The sequence below is a fragment of the Saccoglossus kowalevskii genome, chromosome 1, assembly GCF_978046115.1.
Source record: "Saccoglossus kowalevskii chromosome 1, keSacKowa6.1, whole genome shotgun sequence".
Classification (NCBI taxonomy): Eukaryota; Metazoa; Hemichordata; class Enteropneusta; family Harrimaniidae; genus Saccoglossus; species Saccoglossus kowalevskii.
The window spans coordinates 17,747,788-17,773,231 of NC_140641.1; the positions used below are offsets into that span (position 1 = coordinate 17,747,788).

General features: G+C 35.3%; 2 protein-coding genes and 1 long non-coding RNA gene across 3 annotated transcripts in view; 1 reads left to right on the forward strand and 2 right to left on the reverse strand.

The window, feature by feature from the left end:
- The window catches only part of LOC100371292 (phosphatidylinositol 4-phosphate 3-kinase C2 domain-containing subunit beta-like), a 35,725-nt gene extending 30,490 nt beyond the window's left edge, over positions 1 to 5,235 (reverse strand). Inside the window, exons 1-5 of the mRNA XM_085496543.1 lie at positions 3,517 to 5,235; positions 2,785 to 2,873; positions 2,274 to 2,431; positions 1,463 to 1,583; positions 513 to 624 (exon numbers count right to left, since the gene is read on the reverse strand). Coding sequence (XP_085352669.1) covers positions 513 to 624; positions 1,463 to 1,583; positions 2,274 to 2,431; positions 2,785 to 2,873; positions 3,517 to 5,235 — 2,199 coding nt within the window. The remainder of the gene's footprint in view (positions 1 to 512; positions 625 to 1,462; positions 1,584 to 2,273; positions 2,432 to 2,784; positions 2,874 to 3,516) is intronic.
- A 69-nt stretch (positions 5,236 to 5,304) lies between these two features.
- Positions 5,305 to 7,490, reverse strand: LOC146750399 (uncharacterized). The gene is made up of 2 exons (XR_014929603.1): positions 7,296 to 7,490; positions 5,305 to 5,396 (listed from the first exon to the last, which is right to left on the reverse strand). It is a non-coding gene; the product is annotated as an uncharacterized LOC146750399 (long non-coding RNA).
- Positions 7,491 to 7,631: 141 nt separating this feature from the next.
- Positions 7,632 to 25,032, forward strand: LOC100371445 (nucleobindin-2-like). Its single transcript, XM_078009509.2, has 9 exons — positions 7,632 to 7,765; positions 12,125 to 12,292; positions 15,356 to 15,463; positions 15,822 to 15,948; positions 16,535 to 16,641; positions 19,578 to 19,763; positions 21,548 to 21,697; positions 21,899 to 21,982; positions 23,125 to 25,032. The coding sequence occupies exons 2-9, from the start codon at positions 12,137 to 12,139 to the stop codon at positions 23,716 to 23,718; spliced, it is 1,512 nt and encodes a 503-aa protein (XP_077865635.2). The 5' UTR covers positions 7,632 to 7,765; positions 12,125 to 12,136; the 3' UTR covers positions 23,719 to 25,032.
- Positions 25,033 to 25,444: the final 412 nt, after the last annotated feature.

The following is a 25,444-nucleotide window of genomic DNA, read 5'->3' on the forward strand; positions in this document are numbered from 1 at the left end:
GGTTATTACGAGGATACCTCAAAGTATTGCACTCAGACAGTACACGTTGCATCAACCTCCGCTTGGGGGGGGGGGTCGGTCGATACTCTAGCTGTACTGTCTTCGTGCATACAAATGTACTTTGAGGTATCCTCGTAATAACCTCATATTATCACACCCCTTAATACCTTATGTATGTACGAAGTTTAAGCGAAATCCATACATACATGACCAAGATCTAGTTCAGAAATGACAGTAATGCTTGATTTCTATGAATTTTGAGCAAAAAAATGGATGATATTTGGCCATCTTGAATCAGATTGTAAAACAAATGGATGTGCATATATCTCTCAAAAGGACTGATATATGTGTGAAGTTTGAATGTGATTGGCATATTCAAGATACAGGTGGAGACAGAAAGATGCACACACATGCACACAAGCCCCATTGCGGATTGCGACCAAATTGAAACGATTAACAACATTTATCTAGTATAGATTTGAAATATATTGCCTCAAATACGTTATACTCACAGTTCTTGCTAATTCTTTGTTTATGTCTTTCTTGTGTTGTAGTATTAACCGGACATCTCGCTCAAACCTGACACAGTCTTGAACATATTCATAATCACCAATCAGAGTATCACTGAAAAAAAAAAATGGACAATACAAGAACTTAGCATGCTGTAGACAATCCAAAAGTGATTTCAAAAAAATTCAGAATTATGTTTGGAATTTAGAATTCTGAACTTTGAAATACAAAATTTGTAATTGTTTTAACATGCAAGTATAAAATAAATTTTGTAAGCAGAAAAGGGTGGAAGGGGGGGGGGCATTACTAACAGTATTTGTTTTATTAAAAGCACATCTCCAATAAAAGCACATATAAACCAAAAATTGTTGTAACTATTATTATGTTACTTATTTTGACCATAGAAACACCTCTGTAATTTACCTAAGTTCATGTGCTTCTAATAGAGCAAATACGGTATTCTGAATCATTAAAATATTACTTATTTTGACCATAGAAACACCTCTGTAATTTACAATATTACTTATTTTAACCATAGAAACACCTCTGTAATTTACCTAAGTTCTTGTGCTTCTAATAGAGCAAATACGGTATACTTCTGGTTATCGAGAATATGCTGTTTTATGCAGAGTTTCTATCGGTAGTTTTTAGTGTCCCAGCAATGGTTTTGTCCTAAAAATTTTGATTTGGTATTGCATTGAAAGTTTCCAAACAATCTACTTTATATACACACACGGGCAAAATATGTTGAGACATCATTGTAACAGGCAAAACAATTTAAACAGCAAACTGTCTCACAACTACTTTCTAACATAAAATTGACAGCCAGTAATATACATGTAGCAAATGAAAACTTAAAAACAATTTCACTGATTACTATTCCTATTGAACCTAATCTTTATTTTGGTGAATACCCTGCAAGAGAAAACAATACTGCTAAATGTCAACTTACTTGTATAAATATTCTGCAAGTCCATATATTTTTAGTGTGAAATCTTCAATAGGAACATCAGAGAAATCTTCTGAAAGCATGTACACAGCCTGACTAATAATGTGCTGAACTGACGTACTCACTGTCAAATATATGAAACATGAATTTATAATGTATCATCCAGCAAGAAGTTTGTGCATATTTACCGGTACTAAAAGGAAAGGTTTTTCTGGTCTAGTTCATGTGCACATGGCACGGATCATTGAAATATGATTACAATGGCTCATCTTAGATTTGGATTGTGTCCTTGAAAACCGAAAAATTACAGAATGATGACGCAACCAGGGGGTGCAAAATGCATAATACGGAACATGTGTCAGTGCAGATAACCGACTTTGATTCCCAGACGAACCTCTTCAGTCAAGTACCTTAGCTTCACAAGACACCTTCAAGAACATTGTGTACGATCAATGAAGAGATATACAGGTACAGTACTATAATTGTTTTTAACATGTCTGCAAATGTGGACCCGCAATTAGGCAACAATGTATTAACATAGTTGGGTTTTAAGAGATTGTTATTGTCTGTGTACATTGTGTATATGTAATCTGTTTCCAAGAGCTGAACAGCATTATATGGTTTCAAGTACATGAGTTATATTGTCATTAAAATTTCTTAACCATGACAAATGCTATAGATGATTCTAGTGAAAAGCTTCAATGAAATTGATACACGCATAGCTGAGAACAGGCACAAATAACGCCAGATTTTACCAGTGAATTTTCACAATGAAGTAAGTACACTCTGAAAATAGCGATAAATTTCAGCTCACCATCACAGGAGAAAGTAACAGGGTGCTCTGCATGGCTACTGAGTAAGATTATTTTAACACTGCTTTCAAAGCCACTACTGTAAGGATGCTGGAACACGGCACTCATTACGTGTCCTGGATTTGTAGTTCTGTTATCGTACTCGTACACACTACGAAAACTATTATGATACAGAAAAATAAAATATCAGTACCAATAGTATTTGAGTAGCATAAGATAGAATGACATGACATAGCTTGGGCAATGGCAGTTGACCAGCATTCGCACGAGTGTGGAGTTGTATTTCAGATGACAGACAGATGTGGGTCAAATTACAGTAAAGTATATACATGTAGTACAAATACTGGTATTACCATGTGAAGATTTTTTATCTCTAAAGATTTTCAGAAATAAAATGAATGTCATTGAAGTTCAACATGTAAGTTCAGTCAATACTCTTTGGTCTTCATCTGACTGACCGAAATTCATGCGAGCTATATCTATTTCGCCAGGAAGTATTAACCATTTATTTACCTGATTATGCTTGCTGAGAAAGCTTTTGCTTCTTCATCTTTTTCTTCAGCCAGATCGAACAATCCGTCACCAAAGAACACACGCTCGGCCTGTTACAACATAGAACATGTACAATCAAGTTCAAATTGATTGAATACGAGCCAATCACTAATATACTATCCACAGACTGCAGAAATGTATACAACAGTCATAGATGCTGTAATTGCAGTGCAAGTACTTGACATGTAAAATCTTAAAAGCAAGGCATTATACACTATACACTACACGATTGAAATTCACAGATACCATATACAAGTACACTAAATGAATGAAATTTAGAGACCACAAATAGACCACTTTCCCGGACTTAGTAAGACTAGGGTGCAAAAATACTCCTGCTTTGTCATGGCGGAAAATACAATGGTGTCAGTTTGCTGATAGTCGATAGAAGAAAATTTAAATTAAAAAGTATTCTTGTGACATAGATTGGTGCACCCAGAAGCACAATATCACATATGTAAGTTTATGTTACATGCTAAAACCTTATGCATGCATATGCGAAACGCTGTATCATCAACTTTCGGGAAAATGAATGAAATTCACATAGACCACATAAACTAACAGAATTCCTAACCTGCCTTGGTGCCCTGCCATCATGATACACTGTATTAATTAAAGCATTTTGGCCATGACTTTTCTAAAGTCTATTTTGAATTAACATAAAACAAAGCAATATATTGCAGACAAGTTTACCTTTGCACTGTCAATGGCCCCCATGGCTAATGACACTGGTCTCCATGTGGAACTTCTGTTGGGAGCCTTTGTTCTTGCTTGTGGTCTCTCTGCTCCATGAAGAGTGTGTGGTCTGGGTGATTTGGGCCTTTTAGGTGGCACTTGTGATTTTCGTGAAGCTGGTGACTTGGGTCTAGATGGGGATACTGGGGATTTAGGTGGAGAGGGCCTTCCTGGAGGTTTTTTCACATGAGCTTCTGCACTAGGTAGATACATGCATGAAGGAGAGGGTGTTCGTCGTACTTGCGGTAAAGTAGTGCTGGTGTTTCTCTGCGATTCATCATAAGAAGGTAGTGATGATGGATCTGCTTGACTTAATGATGAATTTGTCGTCACATTGCTAGTAGATGACAGCGGATCAAAATCCATCCAACTTACAGACGACAAGTTACCCTCACTACTACTCTGACGAAGTGGGTACATCTCTGGAGGGGATATCTCTTGCCGTCCACTTTTTCTATGTGCAGGTCCTAAATCTAGGGTATCAAACTCCCTAATAATATCATCCATACTATTACTTGTCATTTCACTTTCTCTAGCAATATTGCATTGATTTCCCAAGGTTGACGTTACTCTGATAGATGGCGCCTGGCTCGACTGATCTCTGCCTGTCCATACAAAAGCCTGTTTTGTGGTAGATACATTATGTTTATTGTCAAATACAAGTGCTTTAGATGATGTGATAGCAGATGATGGAGCTGCCTTAGCAGGACTCTTGAAAGCAGACAACCCTAGATCAAAATCTTGCCATGATGATTGTAAAAAATTACCTGATGGTTCAGAAGTGCTGACGGTAGTTGATGATATGGATGTCATACATGATGTAGTCACATTAGAACTTTGCTTTCTTGACAATGGTCTAACAGGTGTGGGTGTTACATTGGTCTTACTACACACTGCAGGTAATGAGGATGAGAACTCGGGTAATCCATCAAGGACTGTGTGAGATCCTTGAGTTTGATTCCAGGCACTTTTCGATGAAGGCATGTAATTCACAAATGATGATGGCATGCCTGTGTTAGCAGATTGTTTTTGAGAATGTGATTCTGATTGAGCTTGAAATGCACTAGCTATAGACGATCCTGAATGGCTGTGGTGGAGTCCTGAAATGTCATTAGCTTTGACATTCTCATTTAGTGTGACTTTTATTTTTTGTGACACTTTGGTGCTATTGGGCAATGACTGGCTTTGAATCGCTAAATCCAAACTCCAGGGATCTTGTGGTACATGAGCTGCAGTTGTGGTCAGCAGTTTTTGATCATTCGCATTACTACTCACCCCAGTTGTAGTTGCACTTGCTGTTGTTGCTGATGTTGGTCCAAATAATTCTTGCAAATCTTGTTCATATAATGATGACACAGGTTTAATATTCATGGACGGTTCCAAATCAATTAAATCACGCTGAATGGGTACAGCAATAGAGTGAGGCTGTGGTGGCCTTATCGGCCGGTTGGAACTCGGCAAATTTGACATAGTTCTTCTACTCACTGCATCACGGCGCCTAAATATTTCCTCCAAAGCTGATGCAGAGATTTCACCACCTCTTTGCAGTTGCTCAATTTGAGCTGTTTCTCGGCTTAATGCTAGAGCTTTCTCGAGATCGTCATCTTCAATCCTGGATGGCTGTGATACCAGTGATGGTTGCTGTCCAGGTGGTCTACTTGGCAGATGGTTGGACATATTTTGCAAGACTTGAATATGTCAAAACATTCAAATATAGCAGAACTCTACATCATTGTACAGCATTAATTCTTTTATTCATATGTTGTATGCGGAAAGATAACGTGACATGAAACAGATATCAAACCAAGTAATAATTACATGAAGGCACCCACAGAAATCTGTGAAAATAATGAAAAAGAGTATAAATATTGCTGCATTTCTGTGTAGTCAGGCAATCTTGTATAAAGTGTGAGTAATTCTCCATTCCCCACTATCATGAGAAAATGTACAAACCTTATCAAAAGAAACTTTTTAGAAGAGTAAATATTTACACTACTAATGTTGAATTTACTAAATCCTAATTTTTAAAATAACATGTAGTAATTTATTAGTGGACTTATTCCTTTTAATTTGACTGTTCCATTATTTTAGGTGGAGGTGGGTTTAAGGTTAAATAATCAATAATAAAAATCAAGATTAATATCGCAAATAAATTTAATTTCACAGTGATAACCCAATAAACAAGTTTACAATCTTTTCAGCTGCAATGTGAATCATTTTGAGACTTTCAATAATATTTTGTTTTATATGAGTGCCAAGGTAATTGTAAAGTATGTACAGTGACAGTACTTCTGAACTGTACTGATGTTAAAATTGGTTTCAAAAAACACTGTTGTTAAAATTGCAACAGATGACTCAACAATAAGTCATTCAATGTGACCTTTGACCTATATACATAAGATAATTCTTTATTACAACCTTATAGAATGAATTACATATCTATTTTGGTTTATAAAATGTAATAAAGGTGTTAAAATAAACATATCAAATTAGATATCTAAAATCTACTACAATACAGTTACATGTAATAATGTAAAAAATATCAATGACCCATTAGGTGGTTTTCTCTATACATACATACATATAATTTGTATATTAACAGTGCCACAGACATCACACAAAACATGTACAATGTATTAACATTTTGTGTATATAAACAATGAATTTTTACTTGTATGGTGTTGTATATGTTGGATGGAACCCATATCGAACACAGCCAGTTGTGTCGACAGTACCGACAGTACCGCTTCAAACTCAGCAATCTATTTATATTGTTTGTATAAAGTGCAAATTAACAAAGTGATGCGAAGCTGTCATTATTATCAGAAATGAATTGCTAACCTGATTAGACATCATATGCACTTCATAGATAAGATAGGGAATTGTACAAACAAGATATCTAAAATAGCTCTTTGAAATTACAATATCTTCTATACAGTCCATGATTATTATTAATATTATTATTAAAAAAATTATTACTACATGTACAAACCAAGACTACACTTGATCTGGACATTTTAATTTTGTGAAGCACTAAAAAAAAGGAAATGGATACAAATAAGGAGCTAATTGTTTACTTAATACCAAAATAAACATGCTTCATCAACTCTGTAGTTTACGTTCATTAATATATAACTACGAGGGCCCCAGATCCACGATATACTACTAGGAAGTCAACCTATATGAGAATAATAAATACTTATTAACAACTGCTAAATAATGGTCAAACACACGCTCTCCACAAACAAACATATGAATTATTATCTGCTACACTATAAATTGGTATGGAAATGAGGAGTTAGGTTGTGCACAGACCAACACAGTATGTGAAGAATCGTTCGAAACGTCAAACAAAGTAGTTCCTTGTTTACGACGTGTATGCACTTGGTATTAATGTTCAATAATTTCCCGTCAATGCTTATATTGACAGATCGATCCACCTTCAAGGGCAGGACAAATGTAAAGATCGGACAACAGTCGATATCATCTATAGAGTGTGAATGTAATTTAATTTACTTCATAACACACAGGAACTTCAGTTCAGTTCAGACTTTGTTCAGGGGTCCACCCCCAAAAAGTTAGTGTAGCACATGCATGCAGAGTTTCTTATTTAGAGACTGCTAATTAATATAAGGTCATATGCACAGTTTCCATTACTGGTGCGTAATATGGAGCGCATTAATCAACGCCAATTGTCGCTAAAAAATACGACTGGATTTAGTAAACAAATGTCTCACCGTAAAGAAGTGTTCCGCCATGTTGGGAAGGTAATCATTTTACAAGCCTTAAACCCATTGGTCGAAATATTATTACTCAATCCAATCAAATGAAGTGTTATTTTCATGAAGCTACTAAAATTCGCCCACAAGTGGCGTAACAAAATCACTTCGGCTGCCTTTTTACAGGGCAGTACTAAATGGATAAAACGTTTGTTTTCTCTGATAATCTCAAATTATCCTCTTATTACACAGTCATGTCAAATAACGGATAATTATATTTTAATGTGCACATGTAAAATTAAAATTATTCTCCAAAGAATTCACAAAATTGAAAATTAATTTGCAGTTCGTGAAGCTTCAGATAAAAAAAAGTGGGAACGAGGCTACAGAACCTTAACGCCACGTCTTCTGTGTCTTACCTGTTTGCGAGTATTCACCTTTGATTTCGCGGACACCGGTACGAATACAAACAGCTGGTACTAATACAAGTAAGTGTAACTTTCAGTTTACGATCATTGAAAGGTATTGTGACGACTATACGAACAGCTGTATAGGGTAGACACATGGTTGAAAAAGAAAGAAACACACAAGTTAACAAAACGCTAATTTTTAATCACATTCATTCACTCTCAGTCATATCCGTATTTGGCTTTCGTACACACTGCCAATGTCCGAATTCAAATTAATTACTATAATGATTCGACATGTTGAATCTGTCAACAGTTATGTAGTTTTAAGAGATCACTCATCTGTTTATGTACACCGTGGTCCGTGATCAATCTCTAATCAGGACAACAATAAATCACAAGGTGTGTGTCCATGATTATCTTGTAAATCAACTAGAAATGGAACAGATAATCGATTTACCTGACTATTACCCGAGTAAATAAATGCGTTTTCCACCTATTTCTGCTGAACATTAATTTCTGTGTAGTAGATTACTAATCAAACGTTATAAGATATCTAACAGATCCATTCCCTTCCCATTTCCTTATACTGTATTATTCACTTGGTTTTAATTTCGATATTTTCGCTGATAATTAAAATCCGCTAAATTAGATCTACGTAAACATGTAAAAGAACAATAAAATAAATTGTTTCCTTGACAAATTCGCGAAATTAAAACACAGTGAATATGCTCGAAACATCAAAATAGTGAAATTAAATGTCAGTGAAAATAAATGATTTTAAAGTAAATTACACAATTCAAGCTGAAATGAGGTTTCTAGTGCTTGATGGAAAAACGTTAGAATATTTCCAAATAACGTAAATGCGAACTGCGCTAATTGAGTTCTACTGCCCTTGAAATTATAATTGTTTATAAATATCAAGAAAATTGGTCTGTGCTTGCGATACAGTGAAGAGCATAAAGCTAGGATCGTATTTTTACAGCATCGTTAGTTCTAATTAATATCAACATTATCTGACCAGCACAGCATTCAGTTTGTTTTGAGTAATTTGGTGGTCACAGTAAATGCTATGTCACATGAAGGCATGCGCGCATTATGAACGAAGATTATGTTCTGCTCTTGAGCCAATCACTATTTGAATGAGAGCTGATGATTGGTATTTACAAACTATAAATACATTTACAAGCTAAGGTACAGCTTTATGAACTTCACTGTAGTATCTGATTTAGTAGTACAATAATAACTTTCATGTTCATAGCTTTTGGTGAGCAGGGTCCATAGTGTTGGGAAAATCCGTTGAAAGTCTTTTTGAGGTCTGGAAAGTCTTTGAGTTGTCTTTAAATTACAGGAAAAATAAAAAAATCTTTGAAAAGTCTTGAAATTTCTTCATAATTATTCATTCATTTTAGAAAGGCGTGTTTTCTCTGCATGGTCTTTTTTTTATAAAGTGTTTTCTACCCCGGTTTCTACAAGTTTTGGCAGTGATTGCTATCCCGCGCCTGAATTAAGGGTCAAAATGTCTTGGGAAAAATGCAAGAAAGTTTGGGAAAAGGTCTGGAAATCATTTGGCTCTTGGTGCTATCATTTGGACCCTGGTGAGGAACTGCAAAAATTACGATACTTGTTTAATAAATCTGTCATGAATTTTTGATATTAATAACATGCTTCCAATTTGCAGCTATATGTATTTCATCAATGAAACTAACATCACAATCGTAATTTGTGCAATTACACCCATACATGGCACAGTGGTTAGTGTGTCCACCCAGCATCAAGAGAGGAAAAAACATATTGCTCACGAAACTACATGTATATAACATACATACACTGTACATGTTGTGTGTGTGTATATATATATATATATATATATATATATATATATATATATAATCTCCTCTCGTATCTATATATATATATACATGTATATATATATATATATATATATATGTATATATATATATATATAGTCTAGATGTGGGAGTCGATTATTCCAAAACAAAAGTGCTCAATACAAAGTATATGTAGAGCGAATAAATGCGGTAATAGAGGAATTAATACACAACTACATGAAAATTGAAACTCGACAGCACTGTTTCGTAAGGTACAAGTACCTCACTCATCAGGAGCTTTATGTTTAATTCACTGCACCAACGAGCATACATATACTACGCAAATTAACATATTAATTAAAAATAAAAAACATACAGGTTTAAGTGTTACATAATAAGGCTTTTGATCTGTGTCGGCATGATGATACGAGTTCATTTCTTTTGTTTAGTGTGGAGTGGTGAGGTCTAAAAATTATTATAAATTTTTCCTTCAAACATAGAATGCATCGTTTGCTGGAGCTACTGTACGGGCTACCACGAGCAAGAATTTTCCATGTTATTCTGTGCTCAATATTTTTTCTTTGAGTGACCAAACATGTTTACTTAGTTCTGTCGCATTTCTAGAGGCCTGATTACGAAATGAGGCAGTGTGGTTTCTGTACCTTGTTTTGAATTCATTTCCAGTGAGACCGACGTACGTTTCGCTAGTTTGTTTGTCTAAGCGTGTAACTTCCGCTTGGTATATCACGCCGGACTGCAAACACTTCCCGTCCAGTGGACATGCCGTTTTTTTCTGACAATTGCATAGTTTGTTGACTTTCGTTTTATCAGTTGTGGTGCTCTTATCAGTCGCGAGTTGTCGTTTGTTTTTACTGTTGTTGGTATCTTTTATATTGTTCATACAGCTATAGCTGACTTTGATGGTATTTCGGTTGAATATTTTCCTGAGATTATTGCCAGTCGGGAAACACTTATCAATTAAATCCAAGAATCGCTTGCCGATACTGTTATGGACGTTGTACCAAAGGACATTACTGCGTGGTCGTATTTTTTTACCCTTCTCCGTGGGGGACTCAAACTTTAATTGGTGGTTGTAGCCACTTTCACGTAGAGCTCTTTGGTAGGGTGGCGCCGCGGTGTCAAACATCTTTTTATCGGACGATATAGATGATAATCGCCTGTTAATCCCGGCCGGGATATTCTTTGTGATGGCAGGTGGGTGGTTACTTTCCTTGTGCACGTATACCAAGTTGGCGTTGGCCTTTGTAAAAGGGCTGTATGAACCCTCAACGAGGTTTAGCATGACATCAAGAAAGTTGACTATTTTCTTATTCGCTTCGATCACGATCTTCAGACCGTGGTTTTTGAATACGCGACAGATATCTTTTTTGATCTGTTCAGTCTCTTTGGTTGTGGCATCTAAAGCTACTAAACCGTCATCTCTGTAGAGACCGATCCGGATGTTCTTCCCTAACTGTGCTCTAAGTTGTGATAGTAAGAAGCAGCCCACAAGTTCACAGGTCTCTGCGCCGTCAAAACTTCCCATCGTGACATCAAACGTGTTGGAGCCCTTCTTTTGCCACGGCGATTGATTGTGGATCAACAATGTTTGTTTGGCGTGAGAGATGATGTTTATTTCTTCATCCGGGATGTTATCATAAGCTGAGGCGAAACGCAACGCTTTGCTCAGTAGATCTTCACTTATGGATGGGTAGAATTCCACAACGTCAAAACAAATAAAGTTATAGCATGCCTTGTTATCGATATTATCAAACCATTTGATTACGGAAGACGTTTTTTTCCACTGGTGAATACCAGTGGCTGTGATGATCTTTTTGTTTATTCGGTCCAGGATTTGTTTGCTTATTTTCCCTATTTCAGATTTCGATGGATTAATTAGTCTGCACGATGGGTTATTCGTGAAGTTTGGTTTGTGGTCTAGCCAAACAAACTAGCGAAACATACGTCGGTCTCACTGGAAATGAATTCAAAACAAGGTACAGAAACCACACTGCCTCATTTCGTAATCAGGCCTCTAGAAATGCGACAGAACTAAGTAAACATGTTTGGTCACTCAAAGAAAAAATTATTGAGCACAGAATAACATGGAAAATTCTTGCTCGTGGTAGCCCGTACAGTAGCTCCAGCAAACGATGCATTCTATGTTTGAAGGAAAAATTTATAATAATTTTTAGACCTCACCACTCCACACTAAACAAAAGAAATGAACTCGTATCATCATGCCGATACAGATCAAAAGCCTTATTATGTAACACTTAAACCTGTATGTTTTTTATTTTTAATTAATATGTTAATTTGCGAAGTATATGTATGCTCGTTGGTGCAGTGAATTAAACATGAAGCTCCTGATGAGTGAGGTACTTGTACCTTACGAAACAGTGCTGTCGAGTTTCAATATTCATGTAGTTACGTATTAATTCCTCTATTATCACATATATATATATACGACTGAATGTTATATATATATATATATATATATATATATGTGTAAACATATATAACATTCAGTCGTGACAGTTCATTTGGATTATATAAAAATTAGCTACCACCATATGGTTGATTCTGTATTCATAATTATTTGTTGTAGTCTCTTTAAGGGATGGCCAGCTGGAAGATATTGTTGTTGCTAGCGGCATTGTTACCATTGATATTTGCTGCTCCGCTTGATCCAAAGAAGCAGAGAGAGTCTGGGGAGGAGGAAGAGCAGGAGAAGGATGATGAAACTGATGATATACGGGAGCAGGAGGAAGATTATGTAAGATTTAATTATTTTGTCTTTTTTATTGTCACAAATCAATATGGCAGCTTTCTTGATGCAATTAGCTAACTAAATTTCAATTTTCTTGTATTAAAACTCAATAACATTCATTGAACATATTTTGCAAAAAACTGTCTGAAAATTAATCAACCTTTTACGGTAATATATTATTTTGCCCATCACTGACCCCACCCTTTTTAATACATGAGATAATAATGATTTTCCCCATCACTGTTTATTTAAAGATGTAAAATTAATTCCAGCTAAAATAAAGTATTTTACAGTATATTGTTTAATGAATGGATTGGCTTGAATATACAATGTATTCATGGTGTATCACTCATGCCTTGTTTGAGGCTATTACCAGTAATCTTTATTAGCTTTGTTAACTGAAATAAAATAATGAATATATTATTGAATTGAATTGAAGCATACATACAAATTATTGCTTATGTGTGATAAATGTGCACCAGAAACAAATTGCTTTCAGATAATTCAATGTATTTTGAATTGCTTTAGAGTTTATAATCTATTTGTATTTAATTATGATGGCATATGTACCACAGTTACCAATATTCCGGATATGAAATAAGGTTGAGATTTATTTTATTCTGTCTGATTTAACAAAAATTTCTAATCAGTCGTGGAAACATATGTCACAATATGCCAATACGTTATATTTCAACCTTTCTACATGTTATTGCCCATGCTTGCCTCGACATGTATCGCCAGTTTGCATATTTTGTCTTTGCGGAGTTGAATGTTCTTTGCAAGATTAGACATGATGTAAACTCATGTGGTTGTACGCACAGGACTGTAGCTTGTTTGTAGTGGAAAACTACATTGGAATTGTACATGCTATGTATGGACAGGCAGTACAGAGAGATGTGTCAGAATAGTCATGCATGCCTAGACAACTGAATCTGGGCTGATTCCAGGATGTGTTAGACAGCTGGTTCTACTTAGTCTCGTACTGAATGACTGTGTAAAGTACATGTGTAATATATCTGTATATGATTTGTTGCTTCAAATCTGCATTCAATTTGTGTTATTGAATTAAATTACCATAATAAGGTCCTGAACCACTATAATAATATCAAAGATGTGATATGAATGAGAATGTGGTTTTTAATATTGTTTGAAACTGCATGTTGGTGAACACCTCATCTTATATTATAAACCAAAAATGTTCTTGTACATGTAGCACACAACTTTAATATTCATTTGATGCATCTGTGAAAATCTGTAGTACACACTCGTGTGACTAAAATAACAGTCACTCCATAGCTGTATTTTTTATTCAATGAATACTATTTTTATGCTGCAAAATCAACGCCTCATCGATGGTGGTTTGATGCCTGTACCTGTCTTTGGGCTTTCCGAATAAATAAATAAATAAATAAACCCGCAGTGTGTATATGATATGTAGAAGGACTATATGAACAGCATTTTTTGGCAATTTTTTTAAAACCACAATGGACTTTGTGATACCTAATGAATGAATATAAAATAAAATGTTTTGATGTACTTGTAAACAAGATCTAGACAGCTGGCTATGTACATGTAAACAAGACCTAGACAGCTGGCTATGTACATGTAAACATCACCAAGACAGCCAGCCTGCTATGTACATGTAAACATTATCTAGACAGCTGGCGATGTACATGTAAACATCATCTAGTCCGACAGCAGGCTGTGTACATGTAAACATCACCTAGACAGCTGGCTATGTACATGTTAACAAGACCTAGACAAGTGGATATGTACATGCAAACAGAAGCCAGACAAGTGGCTGTGTACATGTAAACGACACCTAGACAGCCGGCTATGTACATGTAAACAAGACCTGGACAGCTGGCTATGTACATGTAAACATCACCTGGACAGCTGGCTATGTACATGTAAACAGGAGCTAGAAAGCTGGCTATGTACATGTAAACATCACCTAGACAGCTGGCCATGTACATGTAAACATCACCTAGACAGCTGCCTATGTACATGTAAACATCACCTAGACAGCTGGCTATGTACATGTAAACATCACCTAGACAGCTGGCTATGTACATGTAAACAGACGCCAGACAGCTGACTATGTACATGTAAACATCACCTAGACAGCTGGCTATGTACATGTAAACATCACCCAGACAGCTGGCTATGTACATGTAAACATCACCTAGACAGCTGGCTGTGTACATGTAAACATCACCTAGACAGCTGGCTGTGTACATGTAAACAGACGCCAGACAGCTGACTATGTACATGTAAACATCACCTAGACAGCTGGCTATGTACATGTAAACATCACCCAGACAGCTGGCTATGTACATGTAAACATCACCTAGACAGCTGGCTATGTACATGTAAACATCACCTAGACAACTGGCTATGTACATGTAAACATCACCTAGACAGCTGGCTGTGTACATGCAAACATCACCTAGACAGCTGGCTGTGTACATGTAAACATCACCTAGACAGCTGGCTGTGTACATGTAAACAGACGCCAGACAGCTGACTATGTACATGTAAACATCACCTAGACAGCTGGCTATGTACATGTAAACATCACCTAGACAGCTGGCCATGTACATGTAAACATCACCTAGACAACTGGCTATGTACATGTAAACATCACCTAGACAGCTGGCTGTGTACATGTAAACAGACGCCAGACAGCTGACTATGTACATGTAAACATCACCTAGACAGCTGGCTATGTACATGTAAACATCACCCAGACAGCTGGCTATGTACATGTAAACATCACCTAGACAGCTGGCTATGTACATGTAAACATCACCTAGACAACTGGCTATGTACATGTAAACATCACCTAGACAGCTGGCTGTGTACATGCAAACATCACCTAGACAGCTGGCTATGTACATGTAAACATCACCTAGACAGCAGGCTATGTAACCAGCACTGAACGTCGCCTATGTACAAGTATTTAGTATCACCACATCTCGATTCTGCATTACATTCACAGGAAAACTTGCCCAAAATGCAGCTTGTGTACTTTTAATCTTATTGTGATTTGTGTTGATCTCATTACAGGATACAGGTTTAGAGTATGACAGATATTTACAAGAAGTTATTAATGTGCTAGAGAAAGACCCTGATTTTAAAAAGAAATTAGAAGAAGCTGATATTGAACACATCAAGGTATGGTAGCATGTGGAAGGCCAATCATCTGCTAATAACGCATGACCTTTCATTAAATTAACAGTTGCCAATCAAAATATTTCCTCTCTGAAATTACCTGGCTGACATTATGATATACAGTAGTATCAGAGTACTACTAGAAAAGAAAGAATTGATATTGAGATGTGTGTTTACTCTTCTCAGAACACCTGTGTGATTGTCCATTCACCTCAGATGCATTAACACTTTGAGTGGCCATCTTTCACATCTATTTGGTCCAAAACTAACAAATAAAAATATGAAAAAAAAAAAAAAGTGTTAAAAGTGCCCTTTTCCAAAAAAAAATAGAACTCTGAAGGTGTTTTTTTTTTTTTTGCAGAGTGGAAGAATAGCTGATGAATTAAATTTAGTTGACCATCAAGTGCGGTCTAAGCTAGATGAACTGAAACGTCATGAAATCAACCGCCTTCGATTAGTAGCACGAGAACAGTTAGATCAAAAAAATGGTGAGTTACTCTGACGTTATTTTTTTGAAATGTGTCTAATATTGATAGTGCCACTGGATAGCTTGTAAAATACTGGTACATGTATGTGTTAAAAATTGTTTAATTTTAAACTAAATTGTGTCAAAATGAATTGCAAAACGTTCTAGCAGGGAAAATTAAAGTACTGTGGAATACTTTATTTTCGCTGGAATTAATTTTCGCTGAAAAGGCGTTTTGGGCGTTTTGTATGGAATTTATTTTCACTGATTTCTGATGAGTTTAATGTGAAATATAGGAAAAAAAGTATATTCGCTGTATTTTATTTTCACGGAATCATCCCTTCAGCGAAAATAGCGAAAATAAATTCCAAGCGAAAATAAAGTATTCTACAGTACCCCAGTTGTCATGTAGCGTGGCTATGAATTTCATGTGAAATAACAATGCATGTTTACGTTGCAATCAATGGTCCTATTGCAAACATTATGCGATGCACAAACTGTTAAGATTTCGTGTTTAATACCAGTCACTTACAGACCTGAAATTCTGGTTGTCATATTGCAAAATAATAATATTAATGTTTATTGCCATTGTGTTTTCTTTCATTCAGGGGTGAAACGTATGGATAAAAAATCAATTACAGATCTTTTAGGACATGTTGACCTTGGGAATACAAAATCATTTGAGGAAGAAGACTTAGCTAAGCTTATACAAAAGGTGGGCAGTCATGATTTAATAATGTGTCAAATAATGTGCATTCTAGTTGGATTTCAGTTTTTTGAATGGTGCATGGTGTTTTAGTTGCTGTAGTTCCTTGCCATTTGATGATGTTACTGTACTCCTTTTTTGATTTTTTGATTTTCATCTTTCATCGGGGTGATTGTCAAACCGCAGAGCTACGAGTCTATTCCAATTACCATGCCACCAATCTACTGTAAAAAGACTAATTCAACTGTGGTTGGTTGCATACTCTGCATTGAAAAAAAAAATTACATTTTTCCTAACCTGTCTGCCTATTGAATGGCGTCCACTTGAATGGGGATGTAAAGCTATCAATTCTGTGTGTTGTTTCTCTCCTCAAATAATGTTGTTGCAATGAGTAGATCATGTTCTGATGGAACTTATACATGGGATTTGCTCCTGTTCATTTTTCAATAAATAAATTAATAAATACAGAGGGTTGACTTAGGCTTATAATATACATTTCATTTTGTCTTCAATGTATCTACTCATTAAAGGTCTTCGTTTTCAAGGAAGCAGTTTTCTTGTATGACATGTACTCATTTTGCTGTTGATGGGTATTTTTTAATGCATTGCTAAGTCATGTGCTAGACAAGGCTTGGGAGATAGCCAGTTCTGATGTTGTGGGATGAGAGGCAGTGCGCCCTCTGAAAGGACTGATTTTGATAAAATCCTGAGTCAAAATGGAATCTGTTAAAATTAAGTTGAGTTACATGTAGCTTTTTGACTGCTTTGGTAGTTGGTGATCCAGAATAAAGTAAAACTGTATTTGACTGTGTAGGTGATTTGAGGAATAAACAAAAATTTTATGACCCATGATTTCTTTTGTATTTACACATGTTTTCTTTACAAAATGTAAATTTCAGTTTACCAAATTACAAATATATATCAACATGTATAGTACAAGATCATTATATCAATTTTGGTTACGTCAATGACATGCCAGTGAATTAGCATAACCAGTGGCCTGTTGTATTGGCTTAGAGGGCACACTGGTAAGTGATGGTATCAGGTACTTTAGTAGATAGGGATGTATGTTGCCAGGAAACCGTGGCACTCTCTTAGGGGTGATCTCATATTCAAACATGCGGGTCAAACCTACGAAAACCCAAACCGCCCTAAACCGCCCGAACAAAACCCAGTTTTGCGGTTTGGAAGTTTAAACAATAGACAGTGCGGTTCAGGACGACTGCACGAATTTGCATAAAAACTGCGGTTCGAACCGATCTCATTCACACCTCATTCAAGCTGTTGTTTATTTTTAGGATTGACAGAGTTTACATTGCTTACATTGCTTTTTGAAGACTAGATAGTTGTCTCTAAAATGTGTCGATTTATTGGTGTACAGTAGTCATTTTATCGTGTGCCTTGCCTAAAAAAACACTCTTTTATATATCGATGAACAGCGTGCTGAATAAATTGTTTTGTTTTGATAAACTGTTATGCTTGAGTCGCAAATTGGGCAGAGGACGTGAATCAGACTTTTCATTGGGCTGGACAATTGATATGTGTCTCTGACAGCTAATAAGTATCAAAAGACGAACATTTGTTGATACAAAGTCGCACTTGAGACTTACGCTACTGTTTTCAAGCCTTTACTACTGTTGCGCGTTCAATTTTCAAACTTACAGTTCTTTCAGGAGTACGGCATCGCAAAATCCGAAAAAACAAATGCAGCGTACGCCATGAAAATTATTTCGATTTGCTGCACATCGGTTATTTGCAGTTTTTCTTGTTCAATTTCCAGTGACACGAAGTATCAAAACAGAAAATTAAATTAAATGGACTCGCGCTGATTATTTACGACTATTCATCTGCAGGCGAGACTGCTCATAAAAAACGAACCCTGACCTCTGAAAATACCTTATTCATAGAGTGCTAAATACCCGTAATTTCCCCGCAATGCCGTCAGCTGACAATGTTATGGTGGTCGTACCGCCGGAGTCGTAGCATTAGCCCGACACAGTGATAGAGGGACTGTGGTTTTCAGATGCCTTCGTAGAAAACAATGTTGCCATTATCGATTTAATACTTTCATCATATTTTGATAACTCGCAGTCTCACAGACTTTAAAAAATGTGTTCTATGAATTTATGAACTGACATGGACACAAAACTAACCGTACTTGTTGCGGACAAAATGTACCAGTTCGCTCCGTGGATAAACATATTTTACTGACTATGCCAAATATATATATAACATAAGTAATTTATCCTAAGAAGCTGCTCATTAAAATTCTAGTGCATTCTTTCCCTGTTCTGTTTCAAACATTAATTTACCATGTATATCACAATAGAGAGGGTTTATGATATCACATGTTTCACATTTAATGACAAAATATAACAAACCATCACGTCTGTAATTAATTCCAGATAAATTGAATAACAATAACAATTGTATTGACTTGTACCAAATGTAAGTTGTGGGAAACTGATTATTATTACCAATCACTGAAATAAATGAATATAATTTTCATCACACTTATAAATGACATGATGTAAATAGATTTGTGAAACAAATGCAAGTTTGTTTTTATTAGCATTTACATGTATAAGACTTGCAAAGAAAAAAAAAATCGCTGCTGTAATTCTTAACACTTCAAAGTATAACACTCAGTATGAACATTGGGCTCCATAGTATACATCTTATTTTTTTCTACTGAAACTAGGCTGAAACAGTATTGTAAGAAAAACCTAGGTTTCCCTAGGTCTGTCTTCTTTGTTCTCTGTTGTTTGTTTTCAGTGGGGGCGTTAATGGGCAGTTAATCTGGAGGTTAGGTTCAAACCTACTGCTAATTTGCATATTGTAGGTCTAGTAGGTCTGAATAGGGCAGGTCAGGTTAACCCAGGTTTGACCCAGGTGTTTGAATATGAGATCACCCCTTAAACACTGTACTGTTTGTTTTTTCACAGGCTACTAAAGATTTAGATGAAATGGACAGGAGGAGGAAAACCGATTTTAAGAAATACGAGATGGAGAAGGAGATCAAGAGACGAGAGAAATTGAAGCAAATGTCAGATGCTAAGCGAGAGCAGGCTAAGCAAGAATGGGAAGAATCACAGAAAAAGAGAAAGCAGCATGATAAAGTAAAACACCCAGTGAGTTTCAACTTGAGATGGCGGTTTGATTTTTGGTTTTTTGTCAGTTTGCTTTTGGATTTGAATTACTTGTCATAAGCCCAGTGCCAGGTTGCGAAATGAAGAAGGGGAATAATACTAAAATGAGAATACATGGTACATTTGGTTTAATGAATAAATCAGTGTTTATAAGACAGTTAATCATACATTTTTCCATCTAAAATTTGGTGTGCAATTTTTATATATTAGAGTGTATTTTTATCGAGTCTGTATCATCAAAGATGGAAGGGAAAAGTATATTAAGGGAAAAATTTCTGTCCGGTGTTGTCGTTGTTGTCGGCGCCGTTAATAATCGTTATGGTGTGCACAATAACTTTACTAATTCTATTCCAAACTTCATCACTCTTGGGCACCTTATTTATCAGTATAAAGTCTTCCCTGAGTATGAACAACAGATGTCCTGTATGAAAATATCATGCAAAAATTTAGAAAATCTAATAAAATATTTTGGCTGTTTCTACTTGATTGATCACTGGTGATGCACATTCAAAGGTCACTGATCTCAGTGTAAATATGCATTGTTGTATGTGTTCAATGAAGCAAATCATTTATCTTGTAATTCCCAAATTCCATGCGAATACTAGACTGGGTTTCAAAACCAACTCATGGAGAGATTTTTTGCACAGTCTGATGCACATTTGCAAACCTACCAGAAAACAAGACGTCAGAAAATCAATATAAGCACTCCTATGAACTGGGTGCCAAATTTTGATCATGATCTGAAACTAATAGAAAATCTGTTTAGTTCAAAGTTATCAAATACATAAAAAGCAAAACATTGCATCCACATTTTGAAAAGAATATTGTACTAACAAATATGTATTCTGTATTTGATAAACAGTTCATTCAACAAATGAAAATTCACAGGAATTTGTTTCAGCTATTAGAACACAATGATAGAGCTTTTATAATACTAATTTAAAAATGCATTTCAAAAACAAAGATTGCAGTGTTTGAAGATGTAGTTTCTCAGGAGGCAACAGTACTGTTGACTTTTCTCTCCAATGGACACCAACTAACTATTCAAGTTGATTTGCATACAAAGCAGAGCTTGCAACATGATAGCTCTTCTTTTTTTTACTTTTCATATGATACAGTAGTCACACAATGAATATAATAAGGCAGTGCATATTTGTCTCAGTGAGTCATTAATTTTTGACAGACAGCTAAGATTTTCTGTTATCTTGCATGATTTATGAATCTATTCATGTCTGAATGCTGCACTTTGTTTCTGAGATGCGGCATTTGTTTTTATACTAAAATATCTGAATTACTTTGAATAAAGCTGGAAATTATGTCCCTTAAAATAATTAAACAAATAAGGCACCAATGTTTTTGTAAGATATTTACATCTATCAAGGACATTTGGTAGACTGATTCCCCACTGTTGGTTCAATCCCAAAACTTGTTTGTATTCAAAATTAATTATGACAATACATACTCATATTGAAACAAACTATAAAAGGGAATAATATTATATAACAAAGGGCAAGGTCACCAGAGTTCAACTATGTTTATTCTTATAATTTCTTTGTTAATTTCTGACCATATACTCGTAATTTTCTTTTGGCTACATGTGCTGACCTCTAAATTAAAACAGAAATTGTGCAGGACTATTTGTGGCAAAAGCAGACTTCAGCACTGAAATAATTAATAAAGAACAGCAAGAAAGAAATGCAACATAGATAGAGGATTACAACAAGGTTGTGCATGCTCTCCAATATTGACGTTTCTGTATTTTTTAGGGCAGTAAGAAGCAACTGGAAGAAGTGTGGGAGGAAACGGATCATCTTGACAAAGATGATTTTGATCCTAGGACATTTTTTATGTTGCATGATAAGAACGGTGATGGTAAATTGGATCCAATGGAGCTGGAAGCACTCTTTGTGAATGAAGTAAGTGTTACATTTGTAGATACACTAAGGGTTTGTTTGTTCTTATTAGTGTTTTTAGACTAGTATGCAACACGTTCAAATATGTAAATATGAATGCATGCAAATGTTAATGTCTTCAAAAATCATTGTGAAATCTGTATGTATGGTGAAAATAGGTACTGTTTTATTCACCTATGAAATTCAAACTAAACTTGTATTCAGATTGAAAAAATCTATGGTGATGATTCTGACCCAAGGGAGAAGATGGAAGAAATGTCCAGAATGCGAGAGCATGTCATGAAGGAGGTAAGACTGGGTTTTCACTAATACGTCGCTTGCTGAATGCCATTACCGATAGTTAAAAAGAATGGGAAAGAACAGTGTATTAAAAAGTGAATGTTGATTGTTGTGCAAGGCATACTAAAGTTTTGCATAAACAATGTTTTTTTTACATGTGTTGAACATGTCAAAACAACGTCAACGGCAACAACAACGACCACCACCACCCTTTATTTTTTTGATTTAGGTGAATATATTTCATTAGTGTTCATACAAAATGATGTCACTAAGCTTTATGCCATATTTGTGAGGATGCTCGATTCGGATAAATAAATGAGTTAACAAAAACTAAAATAGCGACAGACATATATATACCACGTATTTATATCTGTTGTGGATTGAACTAATTTCCCAAGGACATTGTTCAGGCAGTCTTCTTTTGGATTCACAACAAATCACAGCAAAGTAACACATGTAGGTTAAAATTGTCTTGTCTGTACACGTCCTTATTTGATCGTTTTTGCACGGTGTACAGTGTTATATAATTACATCACTTCTATATTTAGTCAGTTTTTTTCATTTGACAAACACCGTAGGACATCAATTGAGTGTAATAAAGTTAAACTTCATGTTTAACAAGACATTTTGTCTTTTGTGCATCTTCAAAAAAAAATTTTTGAGTGTTTTTATTAATTTTCACCAAAAGTGCCGAAATAAACTTTTGTCATCTTTCACAAAATAAATCCCACATTTTTTTTATACTTTCCCCGAATTGTTGATCAAAATCTGTAGCCAATAGGAAATTGAGTCCTTTTAAGTTCAAAATTATCAAAGAAATTATAGAAAAAACATAACAAGCAAAATGTTGCACCAGTATTTTGGTGGAAAATATTTATATGTATTTCAAAAGTGTTACCCCGGTAACTACATGTTGCAGTATAAACACTGTAATTATTGTGTACTCATCAAAAGATGCGAGAAATCTCATACTGGCCATCTATTTCTTTCTGGACATGTGGAATCACATCACTTGTAAATGGGAAACTCATAAAAAATAGTTAAATAAGAATAATTGTTCAATCATCTGAATTTTGGACATATTAGTCCAAATTAGATTATTAATAAATAATCTTTATTCTGACTGTTTTATGAATTCGCTGTCTTCACAGATTGATACTGATAAAGATTTTATGGTTAGCATGCGAGAATTTATGGACGCAACCCGAGATAAAGATTTTGACAACGAGGAAAGCTGGGAAGATTTAGGAGATAAAGATCTTTTTACCGAAGAAGAGTTAGCAGACTTCCAAAGACAGCTACAAGAAATGGAAGCCAGAAGAATGAGAAACAATGTGAAGAAACAACAACAACAACTTGGAGGTGAAGATGACAAGTTGAAGTTCCAGGCAGAGGCAGTTGCCCAAGTGGCAGCACAGCAAGCAGCTCAACAAAAGTCTGCTCAAGAGCTTGCACAGCAACAGAAGGACGCCCAGCTAAGAAATGCCCAAGAGGCTGCCAGGCAGAATCAACAGGCAGCTCAACAACAAACTGAACAAAAAGAACAGATGAAACAACAATTTGACGAAGCACACGCAGCTATACAACAACAGCATCACCAGCAGCAACAACAACAATTTGATGAAGCTCGCGAAGCTATAAAACAACAACATCACCAAAATGATGCAAATGTAGTTGTGATGGAAGGTGGGCAACCTCTACAAGCTCAGGCAGCACAGGTTAATGAAAACAAACCACAACAGTAACAACAATAATCAACATCTCTCTTTGGCTTATGATACAATAATAAGGAATTACATGTTATTACACAGTAATGTAATTTGTTCTCTACACGTCATCTCCTTTTTTAAATATGTTTGTATATGTGTACGGATAAAAAAGCTTGCCCAAAGTTTCTATAAACTATCAATGTGCCTGATCATTTGTTTGATTAATTGCCATAATGATACTTACGTAGTTATGATATAAATATTCAGAAATCATTTATAACCGTATAGGTTGGTAATTGTCATGCGATTGAAAGTGGTGATCAGCTTGTTGCAAAGATTGAAAAAATCAATTTTACTTGAGTTGAATGTATCACATTGGACTGATTTCCGATCACCCATTAACAAAAACAGTAAAAAAAAAGAACATTTGAGCTTCAATATAGAATATGTAGAGAAAAATATAGCTTGGAGTCTTTTGATATTTGTGGTGTATTTATTTTTTAAAAAGGTATATGTTTACAATATGTTTCATGATTCTTTATACCAGGAAATATTTTGCCAATATTTTTACCATTGATATCATAATATCGATGTATTCTTATTTTGACATTATTTTTTTAAATGTAACTTGTCATTTTTGGAGTACCAAAATGAGTCTTGGCAACACAAGTTTGTGGCTGCCTGTATTTTGGTATCTGTGCTTTAAAATTTTGTCTACTACAGGCCTAGGGAGTTCGGGGCGGGCGGTCAAACGGGTGGATGGACGGACGGACTGACAGTTGGGCAGGCTTTCAAGGGAGGCAGGGATATTTTCTTTGAAATGAAATTTGCTTATTTGTATAAAATATTTTTTGTATGTGTTGCCCTGGCATTCTTCTTCTTCATTATGGTACAGTCATGATGGTAATGGTAATCGGTACTTGTCAACCACAGACTTCTGCTGTGGTATCAATAATTATGTGGAAATTTCACTACCTGCTCACTGTACCTTTCTTAGTTTCAAAATTAATCACCGTGAGCTTTATAGTTATTTTACTTTGTCTTGTGTACATCGCTTAGTTGTCCCAGCTATATGATTTAAGCATTCATGTCTATGAAATGGAATAATAATTCTGTTTCTATAATTTATTATTTTGTTTTCCAAACCAACATATGGCCTGTGATGTTTTGAAAGTCCAAGAGAGACCATTACATGGAATTGTTAAAATAACAAACATAATGCATACAAATTTTACACTAAACCTCCATAAAGTATTGTATCTGATTGATGTCATTCTTTTTTTCTGTCACTGTGTAATCACTTTTTACTGACACATGAAAACATTAAAGTTATTATTTTGTTATTGTGTACTTAAGTCAACATACAATACCATTTATTAACTTTTTGACTAAAGATTTTTGGAAACTAACAAACCAATATGTATCTGTAATGCAACAATAGTGCTGTTCCCTCCTAATACTAATACTTAATACTAATTTGTTTGGTTTGTCTCTATTGTTCGAACAGTCAACTAATCTACAAAAGCAAAATTTTCATAGAGTATATTTTTTTAATTATTTAAAAATTTCTTGAGCTGGTGACGAATACTCAGGTGCGATTTCTATTCATTGGCTTATTCTATGCTAATTAGTTGTGTATGTTATGACAACACACAACCCATCATGTGGTTGCAGAAAACCATCATGGTAAACTTCTGAAACCCATAGGAAAGTTTACTAGAACTTAGTCCCTGAACAGGCCTTCAACTACCATTAGCATCCT